General features: G+C 49.7%; 1 protein-coding gene across 1 annotated transcript in view; it reads left to right on the top strand.

Annotated features, from left to right (window-relative positions):
* Nucleotides 1–22,788, top strand: part of LOC310902597 (uncharacterized protein) — a 76,870-nt gene that overhangs the window by 38,621 nt on the left and 15,461 nt on the right. Inside the window, exons 5-10 of the mRNA XM_083844413.1 lie at nt 7,543–7,718; nt 9,718–9,893; nt 10,541–11,842; nt 15,984–16,078; nt 17,637–17,800; nt 17,943–19,850. Coding sequence (XP_083700539.1) covers nt 11,598–11,842; nt 15,984–16,078; nt 17,637–17,653 — 357 coding nt within the window. The 5' untranslated portion in view covers nt 7,543–7,718; nt 9,718–9,893; nt 10,541–11,597 and the 3' untranslated portion in view covers nt 17,654–17,800; nt 17,943–19,850. The remainder of the gene's footprint in view (nt 1–7,542; nt 7,719–9,717; nt 9,894–10,540; nt 11,843–15,983; nt 16,079–17,636; nt 17,801–17,942; nt 19,851–22,788) is intronic.

Genomic DNA, 22,788 nt, shown 5'->3' with positions numbered 1-22,788 from the left:
ATGTTGTGCTTGTTTTTGCCCTGTTCTTTGGCTTCCTGAGGACCACTTCTGCAACGCTGAGTCTGCTCTGAGCAGATGTAATCAACCCCCTGTCTTGCCCCATACAGTTACTGCAAATGGAAGAAGCGGCTCAGGGATGTTTCGAGTGCCGAGCCCGGCTTGTGCAGCAAATACTCGAGGTTGGATATCGGCCCTGTGGAGCTGAGCAGGTGAAACCAGCTGAGGCTCGTCCCTGCGGCACTGGATGTGCTCCAGCAGGGACATCAGTTGTGAGAGCAGAAAGGAGCCCACTTTGCGCGTGGATCTGCTGAGCCTCCCACCACCTAATCGTCAGGGATGTCTTGATTTAAGCCAGGAGAAGGACAAGGAGGGTTATTTTCCTGGCTCTGGGGCTGAGCACCTCAAGAGCTTTCTTTGTGGCCAGGCTTTGCTGCTCCAGCTTTGGAGGGCAATCTCTTTTCTGTTCTTATTTCAGCAGGTTGTTTAGGACCGAGTGGTGACAAACGGGTCCCTAAATAACCCTGCCTTCAGCAATGGCATTGCTGTTCCACGGAGAAGAGAAAGAAGTGGTTATAGCAGGGCTTTTCTGCAGCATGTTGCTTGTGTACCCCTGTGGGAGCTGAGCTGGTTCGGAGTGTCCTGAGGAGGGGAAATAAGGAGAGCAACCCCCTTGCCAACAGGCCTGAATTAGCCCCACTGCAAAACCTTTAAAGCTTCACAGATTAAAAGGTGAAAAAACTGCAGGCCTGGACTCCTAGCAAGGGCTGGGGGACGCAGAGCCCCCAGTTTGTATGATGGGGGACTTCTCCACGAAATTAGGCTGCAGAAGTGGAAGTGCGACATAACAGCGGAGCTGGGTTCATTTGTCAAACCCCTCTCTGCTTCTGCACTTAGGGAAGTGAAATAATAATTGGGAGCAAAGCTTAGGTTAATCTGCGCTGAGAACATGGTATTATTAAAAGAAGGGGCATGGGGGGGGAAGCACAGAGCTTTGGTGGCTCATTTTATTTTCAGCTTTATCTTTGACGGTCACTGGCACCGGAAAATAACACTTGTCTCCATTGAATGAAGTGATGTGTAAGGAGAAGTCCTTGTCTGGGGAAGAGCTGCTGGTGAGACCCTCGACACCCCTTTCACACCAGTCTCCTCCTTGTGAGAGTTTTGTACCAAACCTCATAGGTGCCAAAGCCCCTGAAAAGGAAATGTGGTGTCAGCTAGCATTGGCGGTGTGAAATTGCCCTCTGTCCTCCTTCTGAGCCCAGCTCCCTGCCGAGATGTCCCCAGACATTTTGGGTTTCCTTCCCCGAGGAGCATGGCCAACATCATGGCCAACATCTCCCTCTTGTTGGCTCTTATGGACATCTGCTTGTTCTAGCGCAGGTCTACGCTGAACATAATCACACCAAAATAATTTTGGCAAGGCCGGGATGTGGTGATGCCACTGAGCCACGGCACAACACGAGAGATGCTTGTGGTTTGGGCTGTGCTCACACCGAGCTGACGAAGGGATTCCCAGGCACAAGTTAATGAGCCGTGATGCCACGGAACCCCCCGGCAGAATTATAGGGCCATAACTCAGCTGCCACGATTGGGTTCTCCATACACAGGGGCACCTGTCAGGAATTTATTACTAATGTATTTTTATACCAGGCCTCATAATAAGTAAAGAAGGGCTCCAGCTGTCTCTAGTGACTTTTTAATCATCTAAGGATGCGTTCAGCTAAAAGCTCCACACCTGAGGTGACAAATACCCAGCCCGTTGGTGGGAGCCACTTTGCCTGATGTATTTATGGGAGCTGCATGGCTTATTTTGCTGCTTCTCACATTTCTTTGGGAGGAAAAAAAAAAAAAAGCTTTCTATTCTTTATAGCTGTAAAGAAAACCTTTCTGGAGTGCAGCAGTGCCTTTCCTGAGTCAGCTGCTTGTCACTTTGCATTTAGTGCATCCCAGGTAGGTGCTCGGGTGCCATGAACGAAGATGGTGTTGGATACAGATGTTTTCTGCCTAGATGATGAGAATTCTTTTTATTTTATTTTTTTAAAGTCAGTTAATTTTCTTATGAAAAGAGCAGAGGCCCTGTGGTGCCCAGAGCTGGGGCAGCCTGAGTAAAGCTGCTTTATCAGGCACCCAGGCTGTGAGGGCTCAGGTTTGCCTGCCCAAAAAATGCCCCAGGAAGTCTTGGTTTGCTTTGGGTATGTGCTGGTGTCACTGGGGAGCAGCGTTACTGAATTTTGTTGGAGACAAACTGCTGAAATGGCTCTTCTCAGCATGGATTTGAGCTGGTTTGGAAGGTTGTGTGTGCTGAAGAGAGAGGCAGGTTTGGCTTGTCCTGAGGCTGTTGGCACTGAGAAGTATGGGGACAGAACAAACCCAGGGGAGCCTGGGTTGGTCAGAACAGGAGCTGTAGCAGGCACAGAGCCTCCAGGAAGGTGGCTTTGTCCCTGACAGCTATTGTGGCTGGGCACAGAGCTAAGCCTGTGAGCTCTGCTGGTTGCACAGCTCAAACCACACAGCATGGTGTCCTACGATGTGGGTGGGATGCAGACCTGCTCGTGGGTCAGGAGCTGCAAGGCACCCGTAGTCCTGTCTTAGTACAATTTGCTTGCCGTGGCTCTTGTATTATTCCCTGAGATTGCTGCTGCTGGGGAGATGGGCTGGGTGGAGCTGGGGTGTGACACCGAGCATCTGGACTGATGTCCCTATGGAGGGCGCACACGGTGACAGCATCACCGCCGAGACATGTAAATCCCTGGGATGCTTTGCCTTGTGAGGTTGATCTTGTCTTGAAATTGGTCTTGGTCTGACCATGTTCTGTTTTTTCCCTGCAACCCCCCTGATTTTAGAGGTTTAGGATTTGAGAGAGCTGTTGGCAAGCTGACGGCACAGGGAGGTCCTCTGCTGACCCCTTCTCCTGGTGTCTCTGAAGTCCAGGCAAATTGCGCACGTAGAGCCTGCCTGTAGGTTTTACCTCTCCATCAGGCATCGCGGCAGCTCCTGGGAGCTCTGAGAGCTTCCTGCTCAGCCCAGGGGCAGGTTAAGCTCGGTTTTCCTTGGGAACGTCTCTTGATACCTTTTACAGTTTAGTATTTGTCTATGGTGAAGCCTCTTCCTTTCATACTAAATGTGCGCCTATTATATGCATGGCTTATTTCCAGATTCCTAGGGGAAGCTGGAGGCTTGCTTCTTCTGTAGCAGGGAGGAATCTGTCTGCAGCCTCTCTCAAGCTAGGAAGCTTCCAACATTCAGTGACTTCAAACCCAGCACCTCAAGAGCTGTTTTTTTCCTGTGCCTCCTGGTTGATTCGGCTAGAGGCAATGTGTGCAGGTTTCCCTGAGGTGCAGGCTACAGGCATGGGCAAATTCAAGGCCAGAAGAACATTTTGGAAGGACAGTGTAGGTTGCGTGTGTTTGCTTTTTGTTGGTGGTGGTGATGTTTGTTTGGCTTTCGCTAGGGAAGGCGTTTACCTCTGGGTTTTAGAAGCGACCTCCTGCAGTCACCCTGTGGATTCGGGAATCTTCTCCCACTGTCAGCAGTTTTACCATGTCATAAGAGCTTAATTTCCCACTCTAGAGATTGGTTTATTAAACATGCTTGTCACCTCTGGGCATGAGCTTCAGGGGTCCTGCTAAAAGAAGACAAATGTAGGGGGGGAAGAAAATAAAGAACAAACCCAAACCCCAGTAGGTCCCAGATTTCCCCTTTCCCCAAAACATCCTGGTTTATTTGGTTTATTCTGAAGTCAGGGCACTTTGCATCTTTGCCAAGTCCATCCCCACTCTTTGGGATGGAGGTGGGCAGTGCTGCCTTGGTCCAAGGTGCTGCCCTGCTCCTTGCAGCATTCCCGATGGGTTTGCAGGACTGGGGTGCGCTCGTGTCGCTGCCGCGGGTGCGCAGCAGGCAAGGCAGGCAGCACGTCACCCTTCATCATCTTGATCAAACCTCCTGCCGGGAGCAGCACGGCCTTCAAACGCCAGGTTAAATGAAGCAGGAAGGTTGTTGTTGTTTTGGGAAGGACCAGTGAGTAGTGCTGGGGGGTCCCCAAGGAGGCACTCGGCAGCCCCAGCGTGAGGGACCCGCTGGGAAGCATGGGGCTGGTTGCGCTCCCTCCTCGCTCGTCTGAGGGCTTGGGAGATAAATGTCGGATTTGAATGACTAGACTGTGGGCAGCCAGTGGAGAAAATCAATTAAAATACCAAGCGGCTTAGAAACAGGAGCTTTAATTACTACATAGACAGGTCTTAAAAGGTGAAAGAAGGCATTGCCCATGAGCAAGACCTTACCTACCCTTGTGGTTTTTATCCCAGTGGTCTCAGGACATCTCTGGGGCATGTTGTCTGCGGGCACATGAAGAACAGCCAGCCAGACCTCCATTGCTCTGGACAAGGGCTTGCATCCTGTGCCATGCAGGGTGAGCCGTGGGTGTCTGGGCTCACCTCTGGACATCCTCCTGTGTGACTGCAGAGAGGGATGAAGGCTGCATGAGCTGCGGGGGGCTTGGTGAGGCTCTGGTGGTGACCACGTCTCCTCCCCTGTCACAGCACGCCAACGCAATTTGCAGTGCTATTGCACAACGAAACCAGCATGCTAATAATACCCTGAGTGTGGAAAGCAGAGAACAAAGCATCGATGAAACTACTGCAGGCTTTCCAGAAGCCTGTCCACATCGGTGCCATGCACAGGGTGAAATAAAGCTTGGTGGGAGCCAGCCAGGGGATGCTCTTTCTTCTCCCACCCTGGTGGAAGAGGTTCAGGACACAAGGATGCTCTGCAGGACGTGCTGCTGTCTGCCAAGGGAACAAACCAGACTATTTTTATGTTTTTATGTAACTTGAGGGGAAGAGAAGGGAAAGATAAGCCCTGCTCTGTATCAAAAGCTTGGACGCACCAACTTCCAGCTCTTCTTTCCAGGGGCTCCCAGCAAGTGATTCCAAATCTTCCTGTAAATCTCCACTCCACTGCCGCCCCAAAAGAAGGCGGGAGGATTTGGGATTTAAACCCCTGTTGTTCAGAGGAAAATTAAAAAAAGGGATCTGCCTGGAAAAAGTGGAGGAGGCGTCTCCTGCCTGCAGGGAGGAAGAGATTTAAAAATATTCCCTGTTGACAGCAAGATGAGTTATTGCAGTCCCTAAGCTGCCGGGATGGGGCCGAGCTAAGAGCCTGTGCCGTGCAGTGGGGGAGTTACTGGGGCTGTGGCGAAGCCAGACTGGGGGAGCTGGAAGGGATGAGTGCTTTTGTCTGCTAAATGCTGTGCTGTCAGCTCTTGCTGCTCTTGAGAGAGCCTTGCAGCATCTGGTGGTGTTTCCTGCGATGAGCCGCGCGGCTCTGCGATGCTCCCTGCTTTCGCTTTTCCTTTCTGAAGAAAGTTTCTAGGCTTGAGGCTGCCAAAAACATCCTGGAGGCAACAAGCTGAGCTCACCCCAGGGCTTAGAAACTGGAAGGAGGAGCAGTGAGAACCCATTCTTTAAAGAAAATTTTAAATAAAGTGCTTTATTTTGGGGAGGGGGGGAAAGATGCATTGCTTCTGTAGAGCTGGTGCCACCGTGGGGCAGTGGGGACAGGACAGAGCCCCCTCCTGGGTCTGTTATCGGGATTTTGGGGTGTGTAATGCCACAGGTGGCAGGAAGGACCCACTCGTGGCCGTGGGCTGTCTCTCTTGCATTTTGGTGCTCTCCTTTGGGGTCAAGCTGCCATGGGATGGCCGTTGGGACCGGCTGCTCGTCGGGCCCAGGACGTGGGCGTGATGCACAAACGCTGGCTAATGGCGCTTCCCTCATGCCGAAGCCAAGAGATGACATTGCAGAAACAGTCTAGGTCAAAATAAATTGCTTTCTGGCATTCTGAGATTATCTAAACCCTTCCTTTTCCCAGGATGAAAAGGAACAAAGACTCTGCTCTGCTCCGGAAAGAGCCTGGGATACCATTTCTGTGAGCCACGAGAGCCTATTAGGGGAGAGGGTAAACAAAGAGATTTGGGGTTAATTTGCTCAGGAGGGGGAACGAGGGAAGAACAAGATGCTGTTTTTTAAAGCCTGCCACTTCTCCTGTCAATAACAGCAGGCTGCTGGTTGGGGCTGTCGCAGGCAGCGGTGTCTTTTCAGCGTATTGACGGGCAGCCCTCGGTGGTTTCTCTAACTGCACATCGATTTCACATGGACTCACTTCCAGCCCAGCGGCTGCCCCCCTGATTGAAACGGTGGCAGCGCTGCCGTGTCACCTCGAGCCCACCCTGGCCACCTCTTGAGGCTGTCCCTTGGGTTTTTTCCCCTACACGAGGCGCCCTGGGGCTTTTTCCCCACCCCGAGGCTGTGCTGATGCTGCATTCCCCGCTCGCCCTCCCTCGCATCTTCTGCTGCTCCTGCCGTCTGCTCGGCAGCAGATGCCTCTGCACCTTCTGAGGCAGAGGATGCCGGGTGTTTTCGGAGCTGGCAGGCTCCCAGCCCTCCCCAAACCCCCTGTCCTGGGAGGATAAGTCTGTTTGCAGCACTTGAGCTGCTGGCAGCTGTCGGTACCGCTGGTGGTGGGACCAGTCCCAGCTGCCGGTGCTGACCCCATCCTCGGCACCCAGTGCTCTTCTGTGGGGTGGCTGCTGCTTTTGGAAGGATGAAGGCATGCCTGGGGGAAAAAATGATGAGGAAACCTAGATTTAAGAAACAAAAAGCTCTATTTCTTTGCTTAAGTGACCACGTGCTTAAGCCCTTTTCACAGAAGGGGTTAGGTTGGAAGGGACCTCTGGAGGTCATCTGGTCGTCGCTCCCTTCTTGCTACACCGACGTCTCCTCTGGGTTAGGTGTGCATGGCCAAGGAAGGTCTGCTCCAGAGCCGCGTGCTGAGCCTCCACAGCTGGGGATTTTCCTCTAAAGTCTCTTAATATCCTCATTTCCTCGTTCCTCTTGCAGACAGGTATCCCTGAAGCTTCCCCAGCTTTGTTCTAGCACAGAGAACTTTGCTTGGGAGGGCTCCGAAGTGAGAGGTGCATACAGGGAGAAAATCAAATATATTTGTTTTTTTGAAATATTATGGGTTTCAAGTGCTTGAAAGTAGGCTATAGTGGAAACTCTTCTTTTCAAAATGCATGGAGTTCCATGTTGATGTCGTCTGCAGAGAGCTGTGGTATGAAGGGAGAGTTTCGTGCTCTGAGCTTCCAGGGGATGGACAGAATTAAGTGTCTCTTTTCTCCCTGAGCTCACTTTGGTGAGCTCTTCCTCCTGCTTGGGAAATAAAGATAGATCTGCAGCTGAAAGATAAATCCTAAGGCTTTTAGTAAAATTGTTTCCTGATGGGGGCCTGGCAAGAGCAGCTCAGGGGGCTGCTGAAAACAAAACCCTGCTGGGGGACTAAATCTGAAAGGCACCTGGCTGGGCATCGAGAGCATCCCGGTCCTCACCCCGAGTAAGAGAGAGAACTTCTCTAGAAAACATTGGTGTGGGCCAGGAGCATTAAAGTGGAACTCTAAGCCAACTAACAGCCATGTAATTACAACCCGTCCCCTCCTCCTTGCTGCTGGCTTCACCGTGTAATTTCCTTTTAATTTTTGCTTAATAGGCATGCGTGAGAGATGAGCGGCTCGGCGTGTCGCTTGCCCTCGTGGTGTTGTTGGCTGGAAGCAAAGGAAGCCCCGGCTGTGCTCCATCCATCCCCGGCTCCAGCAGGGTGCTGCAGCCCACCGGAGCTCCGATGCGAAATCTCTCCCAGCCACGCTGTGCTATCCCAGTTCCAAGGTGTGTGTCAGAATGGGAGGCTTTCACGAGCATTAAATTAAACCAGTACGTGGGCTCTGCTTCGGTTCCCAGGCATGCACGTCATATCACTGAGCCGCTCTGTGTGCTGTCTGATAGCAGCAGCACCCGCTGGCTAGGCTTGGCCTGCAGGACAATATGCAAAATTTTTTTTTTAAAAATCAGAAAAATAAAAAGCAGGAGACTGGTAAATGCAATTTCGGATGTCTTGGCCTCTTTAGTCCCTCTGACTCCCTGGCTGCCATGCAATTAATTCTGCAGAGAACCCCCCAAAATGTCTAATTGAGTTGTTTTCCCCTGGAAATCACAGGAAATGAGGGCTGAGAGCTGCTCTGGTCACAGGCTCAGCAGCTTCACCCATGTTTTCTGATGGGTCCCACAGCTTGACTTACCTTGGAGCCAGCAGCAAGACCCAGAGAAGGGCTGTGGAGGTGCATGAGGAAACTAAAGAAAGGTGGAAGGCCCTTCTGTGGACATCCCTTTAGGGTGGACAGATTTGGAGCTGGGCAGGTGATGTTCCCACCAAGTGGGGAGGCTTGATGGGTGCTCAGCTCCGTGCACAGCAGCTCCCAAGGAGAGCAGCGGAGCGCAGGGTTTGCGCACCAAGCATCTGAAGCATCCTCCCCACCGCGGCACCCTTTGCAGAGCCTTTCCCCCAGTGCACTTGCAAGGTAATTAGATAACTGCCACGAGCAGATACGTGCGCTTAATAAGCATGCTAATTGGTATTGACCAACATGTGGCAGGCACTTTGTCAAGTGCCAATTAGAAGTGCCTAAGAAGCGCTCGAGAAACGAGTGGCCAGTGATTAGACCTCAGGGTGGGGGATGTGCATGCTGCTGGATAACCAGGACAAGAGCCACCTGGCTCCAAAAAAAAAAAAGCTTTTCCTACCCAAAAGAGCACGTGTGGACTAGGCACCATGCTGCTAGGAAGCTGCTGCCCAAGTTTGCAGGCATTTGGCTGTGGGTGCCCAGCATCCCAAGGCTGATTCCTGCTGCACGTCGGCAGCAGCCTCCCCAGAGCGGCTCCGATGTTCTCATTTGCCTGGCTTGCTTTATTTATTGCCACCGTTAATTAATTTTTTTTGGATAGGAAGGACAAGTCCCCTGAGACCGTCTGCATGCTGGAGACCATTACTGCATTGGTGTCTGAAAGCTCCAGCACACAAAAAGCCCCGGCTGCTGTCAGCTGGGTGCAATTAATTAACTGGCCCTGCTCAGGAACTGCAGCCCCGTGTGGCTGTGTTGTAGTGGCTCTGGTCTGTGTGGCACCAGGACACCTGAAAAAGGGGCTCGGCTCAGAGGCACGGGGCTGCTAGGACCCCCAAGCTACACCAGGTGCACCAATTGCTCCCCAAAAGGGGGCTAGGGTTAGGGTTACGTGTGACACCCCTGTATGTGTCCTCCAGGTGCGAGCAGGTCGATCTGAGCCCAAACTCAGCCTCTGCATCCTTTTTTATTGCAGCAGAGGAAAGCAGCTCTTGTTTTCCCCAGTCTGTGCCACTGGCTTGGTGCACACGCTCGGTCCTGGAGTGAAATGGTGAGCCCCAAGGTGCGGGGCCGTTTGGTTTTGTGTGCCATCAGGAGCCCATTGCTCAGTAGTGCGGTGACATAATCTCACTCATATTTATTTTTGTGTATATATCTAAAATATATATACGAACATGTATGTGTAGACAGATGCACTACTGAAGATGCAAAATCCTAACTCCTGGAAGGACAAAACCCCTTTCCTCCAGGCTTCTTTTTTAGACCTGAGAAAAGAAAGGAGCACGTGGGGATGTTGATGCAGGTCTGTGAAATGGGGCTCCTGTCCCCACCCTGTGACAAATCCAGCCCCAGGAGCATAGGGTTTCAGCAGGTGACTCCTGTGGTCCTCTCGTGTCACATTTGCTGCACCAGGTGAGGACTTCACAGCAGGACAAAGCGAATGGGATGAGGACAACGCCGCCTGTAACCTGTTTTATTCTCTCTCCAAGGTGCTCTGGGAGGGTCCAAGGCTTTGCCCGCAGCGATGCCCCCCAGTGACTGCCAAGTCAATCAGGTTCCCTGAGCCCACCTCTACTTCCAACCTCCCCACCTAGCAGGGCATCGGCCGAAAAATCCAGGCGCCAGGAGGAGCAGGAAGGGCTCCAGCCCCGTTAACCTTCAGGAGGTGAGTTGTGCCTCGTCCCCACCCCGTCGCTCGCGGTGCCCAGCCTCCCCAAAGCACTGCTCGCTGTTATTGCTCCTTCCCTCCCTGGGATATACAGAGTGGGAAAAGAAAAGCCCCAGCAAATTAGGCAGAGCAGTTTATCTGACAGGCCAGCGCTCTCCAGAATAAAGGAACAAACAGAGTTTGTCTTGTGGCCAGGGTGACACTGTGCCACAAAAGAAGAGCAGGGAGAAGTTAATTAAACTGTAAAGAAGCCATTTGTTAGAGGAGGAAAGTAAGACATGGCTGTTCTTCAATACTGCAGGAAGGTTCATTATAGAGGGAAAACATTCTTCAGCAGTTAATAAACTATTTTCTACAGCATAGCTTTGAGAAATGGTTGAGAGAGTGTCCATGGCTCATTTTAATGTGGAGTTTGCAAGGTGTCCATGGCCCGTTGGCTCAAATGGTGTAGAAAAAGGCTGTCCCCGAGAACTGGGGAGCTTGGCGGGTGGGTAGCGGCGTGCAGAGCCCCTGCTGCCTCATTTTTGGTTTGCCCCACATGCACAACTGCCACGAGGTATCGGTCATGCTCCCGGCTGTGGGGTGGGAGCAATTTTGGGGTGAGCTTTTTACTGGCTGGAGCACAACTGGGATGCTTCTTCCAGATGTGCTGGCAAGGACAGCCTTGGCTTGTGCAGGGCTGACACTTGAGAGTCTTCCTTGCCACTGGATACATATATGTACATATTTAAAAACCACAGCCAAACATGATTTGGGGTGACACACTTTCCCATTTTTTGGGGAGGATGCTGCCTCGAGAAGAAGCTCGTGTGCTTGCTGACACCCTGGAGCATCAATCCGGCTGCAGCTCCCTGAATCCGGAGAGCAATGTGATGCTCCAGTGGGCTGGTGATTAAAATGGCTCTGCAGCTACCGTGCTACCCCAACATCACATTGCCCCAGTTCTCCTCTGTGACATAAATCATATTTTGGGAGATGTCACCAGCAGAGTCCCAAGGGAGCCTGTGCTGGCACCTTGCTATCTGGTATCCTCAGAAAGGGCCTGGCTGCAGGTCCGGGGAAGAAATGAAATAACAGCATGTGCTGGCAACACTGAGTTAATACCAAAAAGATTAAAATACAGCCAACCTCCAAGAACGGGAAGAGGACCTTCTGATTCTTAGTGACTGGGTAATAAAAGGGCGGATGAAATTCAAGGCTGCTAAATGAAAAACAATGCACAGGGGGAAAATCATTCTAACTTCGCACATAGAGCAGTGGGCTCTGAACTGGCTGTTGCTGCTCAGGGAAGAGATCTTGGAGTTATGCTGGAAATATCTATCAAAGTGACAATTCGTGCTCTGTGGTAGTCCAAAAAAACCAAACATAATGATAGGAGTTACGGGGAGATAAGAGAGTGAAATGGGGAATGCTACTCTGCTGCTTAATGAATGTCTTAAGTAATTTGTGAGTGGGTCCTGCCTTCTCAGTCCCAAAAACAGATGGGGAGAAGCCTAGAAAATCAGCCACTGATGGCCAGGGTTGACTTAAGTTAAGGATGAGTATGAAATCACGTATATCGTGGAGCTGAAGAATTGGCGATGATAGCTCAGCTGAAGAAGCACACAGTGCTGGGAGTAGGGACGAGTGAGAGAGGCTACCAAGAGGCAAGAGAAACAAAATCTTTCTTGGACGCAATATCCCTCAGCCCTGGGAGGTGACATGTCGGACCTCGGCCCAGTCCAGCTGACGGAAAGAATCTGCCCGGCATCGCCCTTTACAGCCAGCAGACAGCCTGAGATTCACTGCCACCACTTACCAAGGAATAATGAAACATTTCCGGAGACAGCAGTAAATCTCTCCTGCCACGACACTTACCAGCACCTCTTCGATCTGGGAAAAAGGTTTTTAAAACTCAGCAAAGTGGGAGTTATGATGCTGCCGTGCCCATCGCGGCTGTTTTTGGGGTGAGTGGTTTGATGGGGCCCAAAAATGGGTGCTGGAGGTAAGGTCGAGGTCTGGATGCAGACCTCGAAGTCGTGGCTGTCCCCAGTGGTCATCAAATCTCCAGGCTCAAAGGGACGATGCTCGTTTCTCCTGTCCTTGGGGCTGCAATGAGCACAAGTCCTAAGAAAGTCTGAATAATAGGGGGGTCCGAATAGTCATGTTGAGAGAGGTCGTTGGGTTGGAAGGATGCTCAGGAGAGGAGAAGAGCTGGATGAGAGCATTGGGATGGCCACCCTGGGATGAAATGCCCTTAGTATGTCCTGGTTGGAAGCATGGCAGAGGGCTGATGATCATCACCGTATTATATTGAAGCCCAGCAGAGCCTGGACAATAAAATTTCAGTCCCCCAGCAGCACAAGAGGAGGGGGGAAACATGCAGTGAGGAGCAGTGGGGGAGAAGGGGACATCAGATGGCAGCAATCAACAGAAAAGCTCAACTTAATGGGATCAGCCCTTGTTTTGTTCCTATTATCAGCACCTCAGGAGCATGCCTTGTCTAATTAAATCCTCTGGTCTCCAAAGCACCCAGCTGAGGTCTGTGTCCCAGCAGCAACTGCTTGTGTTAGTGCTCGCAGGTCGGGGGCAGGCAGAGGAACGTGGGGTTCCCTGTGCAGCCGCTCTTGGCCCGATAGCTTTCTATAAGCCTTGTTTCAACTAGTTTGGCTCTCCTTTGGTGGATTTCAATATCTTAAGGCTGAGGACTTCTCTTCTGGATGTTGTTGTGCCATTATTTTTGTTTGCTTTGCGATGCATGGTCTGCTCGAGCTGTAGAGGCTGGGAATGGTTATTTCTAGAAGAGGTCTTAATCCTGCTTTGGAAAGAGCAGCCTCTTCCACAAAGCGCTCTCATCTTCCAAAATCCTCGTGTATCCTGAACACATCCAAGTGTACCGTGCAATTTTCCTGCTGGCGTGCTGGAGCCAAGCCTGGGTCTCCATGCTGCTGCGTGGCCCTGAATGCGCTGGCTTGGGAGGAAAAGCATTTCCTTTGGTCTCTGTCCATGGTTTGCTAGGCCTTTTGAGCAAGGCAGGAAGAAAAGGAGAACTCAATTTATGCTCTCAGTCTCACTCAGCAGTTTATATGCCTTTGGTAAAGTTGTGATTATTATCAAGGCTATCAAAGCCTCCAGAGTCTGAAAATCAAGGTGAAAGCTTGCTTTCATGGATTATTTCCAGTCACTTTTCTTCTGGCTCTGCTAAAAATAGCACAGGAATGGCTTTCTTAGAGCTTTCCTATTCCCTCCTGGCCGGAACGGAGAAGGTCAGGAGCCTGAAAGTGAAAAAATAGTTGGGGGGAACGAGTCACAGCAAACTTCTCATGTGCACGGCTGCGGATGAAATTGCTCACTGTTTTTCCTTTGATCTGAACCTGATTAACTTTCCCCTGCCTCCTTGCAGCTCGTTCGTGCTCCTAAGGCTTTGTTTTCCAGGCTTAGCACGAAGGAAATTTTTGGACTTATGGGGTGTTTGGGTCCGTCTGGAGCAGCAAACTTGCATTTTCATCCATTTTCCTTTGGAAAGCTAATTGGGAACATGCCCCGAGCTAGAAGTTGGTCTGACAACTTCTCTCTCTGTGTTTTAGCACCCTGATCCCAAACCCGAGGGTGACAGGGCATCACACCTTGGTGTCATGATATATCTGCTTGGTTTGCAGGTGAGACCTCCTCATGCTGGCCCTGGCACAGGCATGGACCCAGGTTGCTCTGAATCCTCTGGCAACGTAAAGCTCTTCAGCTGCACTGATGATGCCTGACTTGCTAGGCTTAGACATGCTTTATGTAAGAAAAAGGCTTTTTTTTAGGTGCTACGTTGCATTTTGTTATATACAATAGCTTTGCCTTTGCAAGAGATCTGGGTTTTGTTAATTACTGGCTTTGTGTCTAAATTTGACTCCGGCTTGTTGTACCTTTATTGTCTGAAGTGTTTCCACATGATCTAACATGAGATAGCTGTTCCACATGAGATTACAGCGTTATCTTGAAGTACGTGTACAGCCAGGAGAGGAGAACTCTTTTTAGGGCATGTGGAAATGGCAAAATAATAGTTTCTTCCCAGAAAGAAAAAAATAAAAGGAAAAATAAGAAGCCTGGTCCTAACCAGGAGAGGGAAGGCATTGCAGCTGAAAATACAGGTTTTACCCTGTACAGAACTCAGTCAGCTGCAGGTCCTTGAGTTGTGATGCCCTCAAACAAGGGGGTAATGCTGTTTTTTCTCAGCTGGCTGGTCTTCATCCATGGAAGAACCTCCTTTCTTCTTGTCTCCTTAACTAGACGATGTGCAATGAACCTAGGGCCCAATTCAGATGTGTGTGCTCACATCTCAGGAGCATAAAGCAATCCAGAGATGTCAGTGGGATTGTCATGGGCCTGCATTTACTGATGGCCTCACAATGGTTTTCAGCCTGGGCTCCATCCATTGCCCCGAAGTGGTGTCTGAGCAGCTCGTGCGAGCTGATGTTAACCCCCAGACCAGCTCAAGTGGTCACTGGGCTGCTTGTTATAAATAATAAAAAGAAATAATTGGGGTAATAAATAACAAAACCACAAGGAGCGAACCTCGAGTACCTCCGTTTGTGCACAAGGGCCCTCTTTTGCATGCAGAAATGGGGATCTGCCTCTCCCTAACCCCAGAGTTTTATGGGTGTGATGGGTTTAGGTTCATTTTCCCTTGCTCACTTCTCTCTGGAGCTGTTCGCAACCTGTGTGTGCCATAGCCAGGAGAGCTGGCAGCATTTGACCCACTCTAAATCCATTGACAAAGCTTTAAGAGAAAGAGGAAAAAAATACAAAAACAACAAACTGATGCTTTTTGTTCCAGAAACTTTTCTGCCACCAATTAAGTACAGAATTGAATATGACCAGCCAGGTAGAAAAATGAAATAAAGAAGGGGTTTGCTTGCTGTTGCTGCTTTCTTCTGCATTTTTCTCCTGGTGCAGGCGGGCTGCCAGCGCTGATGTGTTGCTGGCTGTGTCAGCAAGGGTCAGGCACGCTTTTTTTTTTTCAGCTTCTGTCAGCCGCTTGGCCACAGTCACCTCCCTGTGTCACCTCTTCTCCTGTGTTGTTTGAAGGCCAGCAGCATCACCTTTTTGAAAGGAAACGTAAAGCTAACACCGTTCCCAGGTTTTGCTGGAACAGGCAGGGGCACAGATCACCTGCGCTACGCTGTGCAAGCATTTGCAAGGGCGAAGCTGGAAGTACCAGCATTGCTCATGCTCCGCGAAAGCCAAAAAAACATCCACAGTCCATTTCCTACCAGCAGGGAGTCCAAGTGCCTGCAAATGTGGCTTCTTGCTCTCTGGCTTTGTGCTATAACAGCATCGTGGGCTCCCTCTCCTTCCCCTCCCCAATTTTCCAGGCGATCCACCTGGACCTGCCCATGGAGCTGCAGCAGGTGTATGAATAATTTTGTGATGCATCTTGGTGCCTCTCCATCTAGGGCTCCAAATCTCAGCTCAGTTCTGCTCCTCGGGCCCCCTTTCTGGTGTCTGCTGGCCCTGTTCTCCAAAGTTTTGCTCTGTGCTGGAGGAGAACACGAGGACACAAAACTCTGCTCCTGGGGAAGGGCTTCCTGGGAGTGCTGGGCTCTGTGTAAGGAGAGGAGAGGGTTTTTTTTTTCCAGTAAATAAATCAATATTGAATGTGTCCTACCTTCCTTTTATTTTTTGGTCCGTAGCCAGGAAACAAGAGACAGATGTTTTTTTTTGAGGGCAAAGAAGGCAGCAGTTAGCCATGGAAATAATATTGGCTGCTCCCTGCATTGGAGATAACTCTCTGTGAGATGCTGGCTCAGATTCTTCCTTCCCCCCCCCCCATCCACAGGTGAGACCAACTTCAGAACTTAAATCCAATATATAAAGGCAGAGAGGGAAATGTTTAATTGTCCGGGCTCTGCTGCAGGCTGATAAGCCCGCATTGATTTTCTGTAGCAAAGTCTCCAGAGCGTACGTGTTGGTGTGTGTGCGGGACGTGCATGAATGTTTCCTGCTCCTTTGGTATTTCTGGTCTCCCATTGCATGGCGAGAGCTTGATGCTTCCTCCAGAAAATGGCCATTTACAGAGCAATTAGACTTTTTCCTTGCTTGCTTGTTTTTTCCTCCTTTCAGCTTGGCTTGCTACACTTTCCCTACCAGAGCTGGGAGAGAGGACTTGGGGAAGGTGGCCCTTCACCAGCACGTGTCCCTCAACCTGGAGCTAGAAGGTGGGTGAGTATTTAGGAGGTTAAACAACCCTCCAGCCCAGGGGTCTAATCCCTGCCTGTTTCTGCTCGTAAATACAAACAAGCAATAACACACAAAAAAAAAAAAAGCAAGTCCCAACTGTGTTTTTATTAATAGCTTGAGCTGTTTTGCACTGGAGATGCACAGAAAAAATGTTCAGCTAACTTTTTATCTATTTATTTTGAGGGCTTAGTGGAAGCAAACGCAGCAATAAGAGATGCTCCAGCAAGTTTTATAGCTCATTTCTGAAAATTACAAGCTCTGGAAATTTTGGATGTCTAGCCAAGACCTGGCTGTTTATCTCACCTGAGCCTCCAAACCCCACGGGGTGCTCCCAGTGTTAATTATAAAATGTTGGTCTGTACTCGGTGATGGAGAAACGTCCAGAGGAGCCCAAAAGGGGACAAGCAGCGCTCAGAGGGGATAAATAAATAAATATATAAAAGAGAAAACTCCAACCTCCCTGGAGATGTAATAGGCTTAGCAGGCCTGCTTGACATGTGTCGGATGAAATAAAATAAATAAATAACCGAAAACATCACCGTTGGTAAGAAGATTAGCTTGAACACGGGGAAATTTCTCCAGGGACCATCTGTGGCCAGAGCTGGAGCCGGCAGCTCCCTGGGCCTTATCAGAGCTGTGAATTCCCCCTCCCTGCCCGCAGGGGTGGCGATGAGGAGCTGGGGACACGTCTGCGGGGGCACCTCGATTGTCACCGTCCCCATCCCCAGCTCACCCGCTGGAAATAACGCGATGTGACTGCCCAATTTGTGAGTGCTGCCCCTCCGGGAAGAAGACCAGTCCCTGGGCAGCAGATTATCCTCTGGTTTATTACAGCATTGTTCCGAAACAAATCCCGCGAGCGCCTGCCTGTAATTGTTTTTCCCTACGTGCGGGCAGACCTCTCCTGTACAGACGCCGGGCTGAGCTTGAGGCAGTGGTGTGGAGTGGGGAGAAGCCCCCTCTTGCCTTGCTGCTGGGGTTTCCACCTGCAGCACGGATGAAAAAACAAAAGACACTTGTAGTTTTCTTTGTTTTAAAGAGAAAAAATTGAGCTTTAAATATCTGAAGATGCAAGTGTATGGGAGATAAGGGGTTAGCACGCGCTCCCCTTGCTGTGCTGAGAGCAGGACGGTCGCTGCTGTCATCAGCCTGGAACTGGAGTTATTTGGGGGATTTTGGTGATGTCCCTGGGGGTGCTTACCCAGCAACTCCTTTCCTCCCCCCACCCCATCTCCATGAGTGGGCCCTGCACCACAACCCTTATTTTCCCTTTCCTATTTCCTGTTTCACAGGAACAGGCCCCACTACGAATTGCTGCCTGGCTATCAATAACCGCTCCAACACGGGCTGCCTGAGCTGGTGGCCGGGCTCTGTTCCTGGAGAGTGCACTTTTATTTAATAAAACAGCGCTGCATACAAACGAAAAGGTGTGCTGAGCTCACTTCTCCTACCTGATATTTATGGATGGAAATAGGAGCGTTTATTTGGCCAACGTGTATTAAACGGGCTGTGCAAACCTTATTTTCTTTGTTTCAGACCCGCTCATGACTTAAAGCTCAAAGCTGCTCACCTGAGAGCTGATTTCCAAGCAGCAGTAACCTCTTTTTGGGAGCAAAGGACCTCCTCGCGTGGATGAAAGCCTCTCACCATCATAACCACCATGTTCCTAAGGGGTTCAGATAAAGCTCAGAGGCCACAAGGTAAGGCTGGAGATGGAAAAACCTTCTCATTTTGCTCCCTAGCTCTGGGCTGTATGGAAAATCAGCTCAGAAGACAGTGTGGTGGAGGGTTGTACCCATAAAACCGCATCTCTTAAAAAGGAATGCATTATCTATTTTAAAGGAATAAATGAGTAGCAAACCTCTGGGTCTTTTACGAAGCAGCCATCGGGAAGAAAGCTTTTAATCTTCTTGCTGTAAGAGAAATAGGAAATTAGCTGCTAACCAAGCGTTCTTCTTCCACTTTACTTTTAAGGGAAAAAAGGTATCTGAATGGTGTTTGAATGGTCCTGAGCTCCTGGCACCGGGGTGGGATGCTCCTGTTGGCGGGCTCTTCTCTATAGGTAGATCCTATCCTTGTGTTGAGGTGTTGGGATTTGGACGCGGTTAAGATCTGGGAGGTGCCCTAATGCTGCTGGTGGTGTGGTGGCAAACTGAGCTTGGCCAGGCAATTTGTTCTGAGGAAGGTTTGTGTTGTTTTTAATTAATACTAAGAAAAAAAAAAGAGTGAGAACATAACATCAGCTGGGACCCTGCTATGTCTGACACCTCCATCCTCCCATTCTGACGCTGCCTGGCCAGCCTGTCTGGTAAATGTATTTGATGTTTCTGTCTCTAAACGTGATGGATAATTAAGGCCGGGCTGCTGCTGGTTGCTGGGTACCGCACCCGGGGGGATGCGCCACGCTGGGCACGTCCTGGGCTGCACAGGGCTGCCTCATCAACACCCCCTGCTCGGGAAATAGGTCTTCTTTCTCCACTGATGCAATTTCTTCCTCTCTTTAGACCTGGTTATTCAGCCTCTTTCCTCACCATACCTACTTCTGTTCCTTGACCTGTGCGTGCAGCTCAGCATTCTTTCCAGCTTCTCTTTCCCCACCTCGTGCCCTCCCCTCTGCGCCCATCTCCCTGCCCTGTCCCTTTCCCCCCCACTCCCCTACCTCCTCTTTGGGTCTTGCAGATTTTGGAAATTCACATCCCATCTGGTTCCTGCCGATGTAGAGATATCGTATCGCAGGCAAGGCGTGCAGGGCCCTCTCGGAGCCACAGTGTTAATTAATGGTAATCCCTTAATCGCAGGGTTACGCCAGAGACCTCAGTGCCCAATTTGTCCCCTCCTGAGCAGCACTGGACCCGGAGCAGCAAAATTGCCTGCCTGACAACAGTCTGGGTACCCGAGGTTATTTTCCCTCTGATTACCTATGTTTGAACAACGAGGTCTTATCATATTCTATTTTTTATTCTTCTTGCTGTTGGCTGCCATAATCTGACAAAAACACCTTTGCCACAATTAAAAAAAAAAAAAGGAAAATTATCCCTTTCAAAATTTTTAAAGGGAATTAGTTTGTTAGGATGTTTTTTTCTTCCCTTCTGCCCTTCCCCCTGGCATCAACGTTTTTATTCAGAAAGGGGCTGAAAAGCCCTGTTTCACTCAGACAATTTATCTCGTTTGATCTGAAATTTTCCCGAGCTCTTTCATCCAGTCAGTCAAAACTGTTCAGCTCTCTGCTACCTGACATAAAAATGCCTTTTTTTTTTTGGGGGGGTGAATTTTGTGCGTTCTTCAACACCAACAAGAAGTAACCAGAGAAAATATCACGATCATGTAATTCCCACAGAAAACTCCTCAGAGCACCTTGCAGCCTCTCTAAGGATGCTCGATGCTTCCTTTTGGGCTGTCTTCTCCGGGTGCTCTGGTGAAACCTCTTCCTCCAGTGCAGAAAATCACAGACTTCTCCCCAAAACCCTCTCTGATAAAACCCTCTCTGGTGTACCCAGCGTCAGGCAAGTGGTCATTGCTGGGGCCAGCCCCTTCTCTTGCTGCCCAGATGGGTGTAAGGAGGGATGGGCTAACAGGTGGGGCGCATTGCCACCCACAGATAACTGGCTGCACCCAGCTGCTGGGGGGAAAAGGGGAATTGGGGAGCAGCTCTGGGTTGGTGAGGGGCTTTGGGGAAGCCTGGGGCTCTTCTTTGCTGAGCCTCTGTCCCTAGACTTGTGCTGGAGGAGCTCTGGGTCTGCTACAATTCAGGTTAGTGCTTACTAACTCCTTAAAATGTCTTTTTTCTTTTCTTTACAAGAGCTAAAAAGCTCTCTCTGGCTGTGCTACAGTTTGCCTTTTGCACCTTTCCTTTCCTGGGGCGGCAGAGCCTGACTTTGTGCGAGCTGTTAAGCCTGCACCAGCTTTCCCTTCATCTTTGGGCTTGAATTTCCTTATCTTCTAGTGCTTGGATCAACCTTCTAGCTCATGATTACTGTATGGGGAAATGCCTGGGAAGATGTTGGCTGAAAGCATCTTGGTCTGCATGCACAACAGCAGCAATCCTTTGTATGGAAAGGAAAATAGCAGAAGAGTATGGGTGCTCTGAGATGCGCTGATGGGTGTGTGTAGTGGCTGTGATGTGGATAAAGCCTCAGCTGTGCTTAGCCTTGCTCTTATATTACTTTGGACGGGTGAACCGGAAAAGGAAAGAAATGAAAAAGGAGTCGCACATGCATAAAAATTAGAGATGGAGAAGACCTGGGTCACCTACTCAATACTTTTCTGCCACAGGATGATTGTTCCTGGGCTGAGAGCTCCGCTCAGGCTTATGGCAGGGAATACATTAACCTTTAAAACAATGGCATTACAATGTTAGATATTTTCTTTAACCCAGATGCTACAGTCCTGAGAAATGCGAAGTGTACGTTGTGTCTGAGCAACTGCTCCCCCAGGAGAGGTTTTGGGGGCTTTTTTAATTTTTATTTTTTTATGAAGGGGAGCTTGGCCTGCAGTTGCAAGCAGTATTAAAGTGGAGCACAGCTGGCCAGCTGTGCCATGTCCTGCCATACCAGTCTACCCTTGGGAGCCCAGCTTTAGCTGTAGGATCAGCTCATGATGGTACAAAGCATGGAGGAATTGTTGTTTTGCAGAGATGCTGTTGGTTTTCCAACCCCTCGCATAGGGTGGCTAAATGGTACTTTAGAGCTGAGCTGCAGAGGTCCTGGGTAATTCCATCTCCTGCTTCTGGCTGTTTACTGGAGGGGGATGACATAGAGATCTTTCTTGATCTCTTCCCATTTCAAAGCAGGATGGAAAACATCGAGGGGATGCATCTTCTTGAGTTTTGTCAGTGCCCAGGAAAGCACTTCAATAGCAGTGATTCGCCTGTGGCTTTCAAAGGGGTGCTCTTAAATTTCTAGCAACATTTCTGCCTGTGCTTCATAGGCAGGGAAAGGGGAACGCCAAAGTAGAGGAGCTCTGCCTGGTATCATCCTTGATACAAGCAGAAGTAAATGAGACTAAAAGAAAAAAGAAAAAAGAAAAAAAAAAGGAACAAAACCCCTAAAATCCCACCCATATGTCTAGAAAAAGCCTGGTATGTTAATCCAGAGCACTCCGTCTCACTACCTCATTTTGAAGTGGTCAGAAACCTTTCTAAAGGTACCAGGGTGGTCAGCCAGGCCTGATTTGGAAGCCACTATTTTATTTTATTTTATTTTTTTATTTTCCATTTGGGCTGTTGTCTGCTCCTTCTCCAAGTTGTTCAGCAAGATGCGACACAAAGGCATGGAGAGATGTATTGTTATCGGTGGTTGTTGTTCCTAAGTCTTTATTGATTTTTATGAAAGAAATAATAACAACGTGCATGAGGGATCCAGCTAACAAAAGAGGTCCTGCAGTACACATCTCAAATTAAATATATAGAAGCCGGATCCAGCTGGGATATTGACGGGCAGGCACAAAGCGGCGTGAGTCAGCGCGGTGCCGGAGAGAAGGCAGGACTTTGCCTCGCCACCTTGGTACCAGAGCTGGTGCCTGGGACCCAGAGTTGCCCCAGCACATCCTGCCTTTTGGCAATAAAAGAAGACACGAGGAAGGAAAACAAAGGGCAGACCTGGTCCTTGTGGCTGGTCTCATCCTCCCACCGTGTTGACTCCATGGCTGATGCAACCCATGTAGGGAAGGAGGTGAGGAACCAGCTCCAGCGTTGCAACCTCTCAACTTCATCTGCTTTTAGCCAACTCCAACAGAGAGCTCAGTCTCCTTTCTCCCCTTTCTACCCTTAATTTTGCACGTTCTCGTTTGTGGGTGTAACCCACAAGCGAGACCTTTTTGCTGTGGTTCCCCAGCGGGAGCAGAAGCAACCTGACCTGATGTTGTTCTTCGTGGGTCTGTGCCTGATTCTTCTTCCAGGAAGCCTGAGAAATTCAGACAAGGCTCAGGTAATCCTATAACGTCAGAATTTGTCTCTCCCCTGACTTTACAAGGAATTCCAGAGCATAATATTGAATCACAACCATATCTCTGCTCTTAAATCATTTCCCCTAGCAAAACATCACCCCGTAGAGGAAGTCCTTTCAGCGAAGACAAAAATGAAAGCGTTTATCGCTTTGAAAAGATCCCTCTGTGTGCCAGAATCAGTGAGAGAGAGAGAGAATGGAAGTGTTAGTGCCTCCAGCGATGCCTTTGCAAGGCTGTTTGTCATCCCAGCCCAAGAAGCTGAGCACACACAAATATTAAACTAATATTTTTGGTGCTTGGTGAGTTTTGATCGGCGGTTCACGGCGCCTGAGGCAGTGAGCAGGAATGAGATGCAGTATCCTGAAGCTTCGTATTCGTGGCTGAGTTGACGCTCCTTTTATATTTATTTATAAGTATGTGTGACTCTTATTATTGCTATTTATCTCTAGTACTTGAGAGAGGGAGATGCTAATGATAGCCAGTAGCAGCACCCACCCAAGACTGCCAAGTCAGGAAGCAAAACAGCAAAATAAAGTGTTTTGGGGCCTTGAGACGCTGCCTATACCAAACTGATGACGCAGCAGGTTTGTGCTCCAATGTGAGCAGGGAGCTGGCAGAGGATGCGCAGGAATCCTTGTTTCCCAAATCTCCCTGGTTTGGGGTCAAAAATCCTCCTTCCTACCTAGGTACAGGCTGAAAAACAGCAAAAAAAGGAAACTGAGAGCTGGTTAATCTCCGCAAGGTC

This window comes from Anser anser (genome assembly GCF_964211835.1).
Source record: "Anser anser genome assembly, chromosome: 7".
Classification (NCBI taxonomy): domain Eukaryota; kingdom Metazoa; phylum Chordata; class Aves; order Anseriformes; family Anatidae; genus Anser; species Anser anser.
The sequence above is the reverse complement of the archived record's forward strand: the minus strand, read 5'-3'. Positions and strand labels throughout refer to the sequence as shown.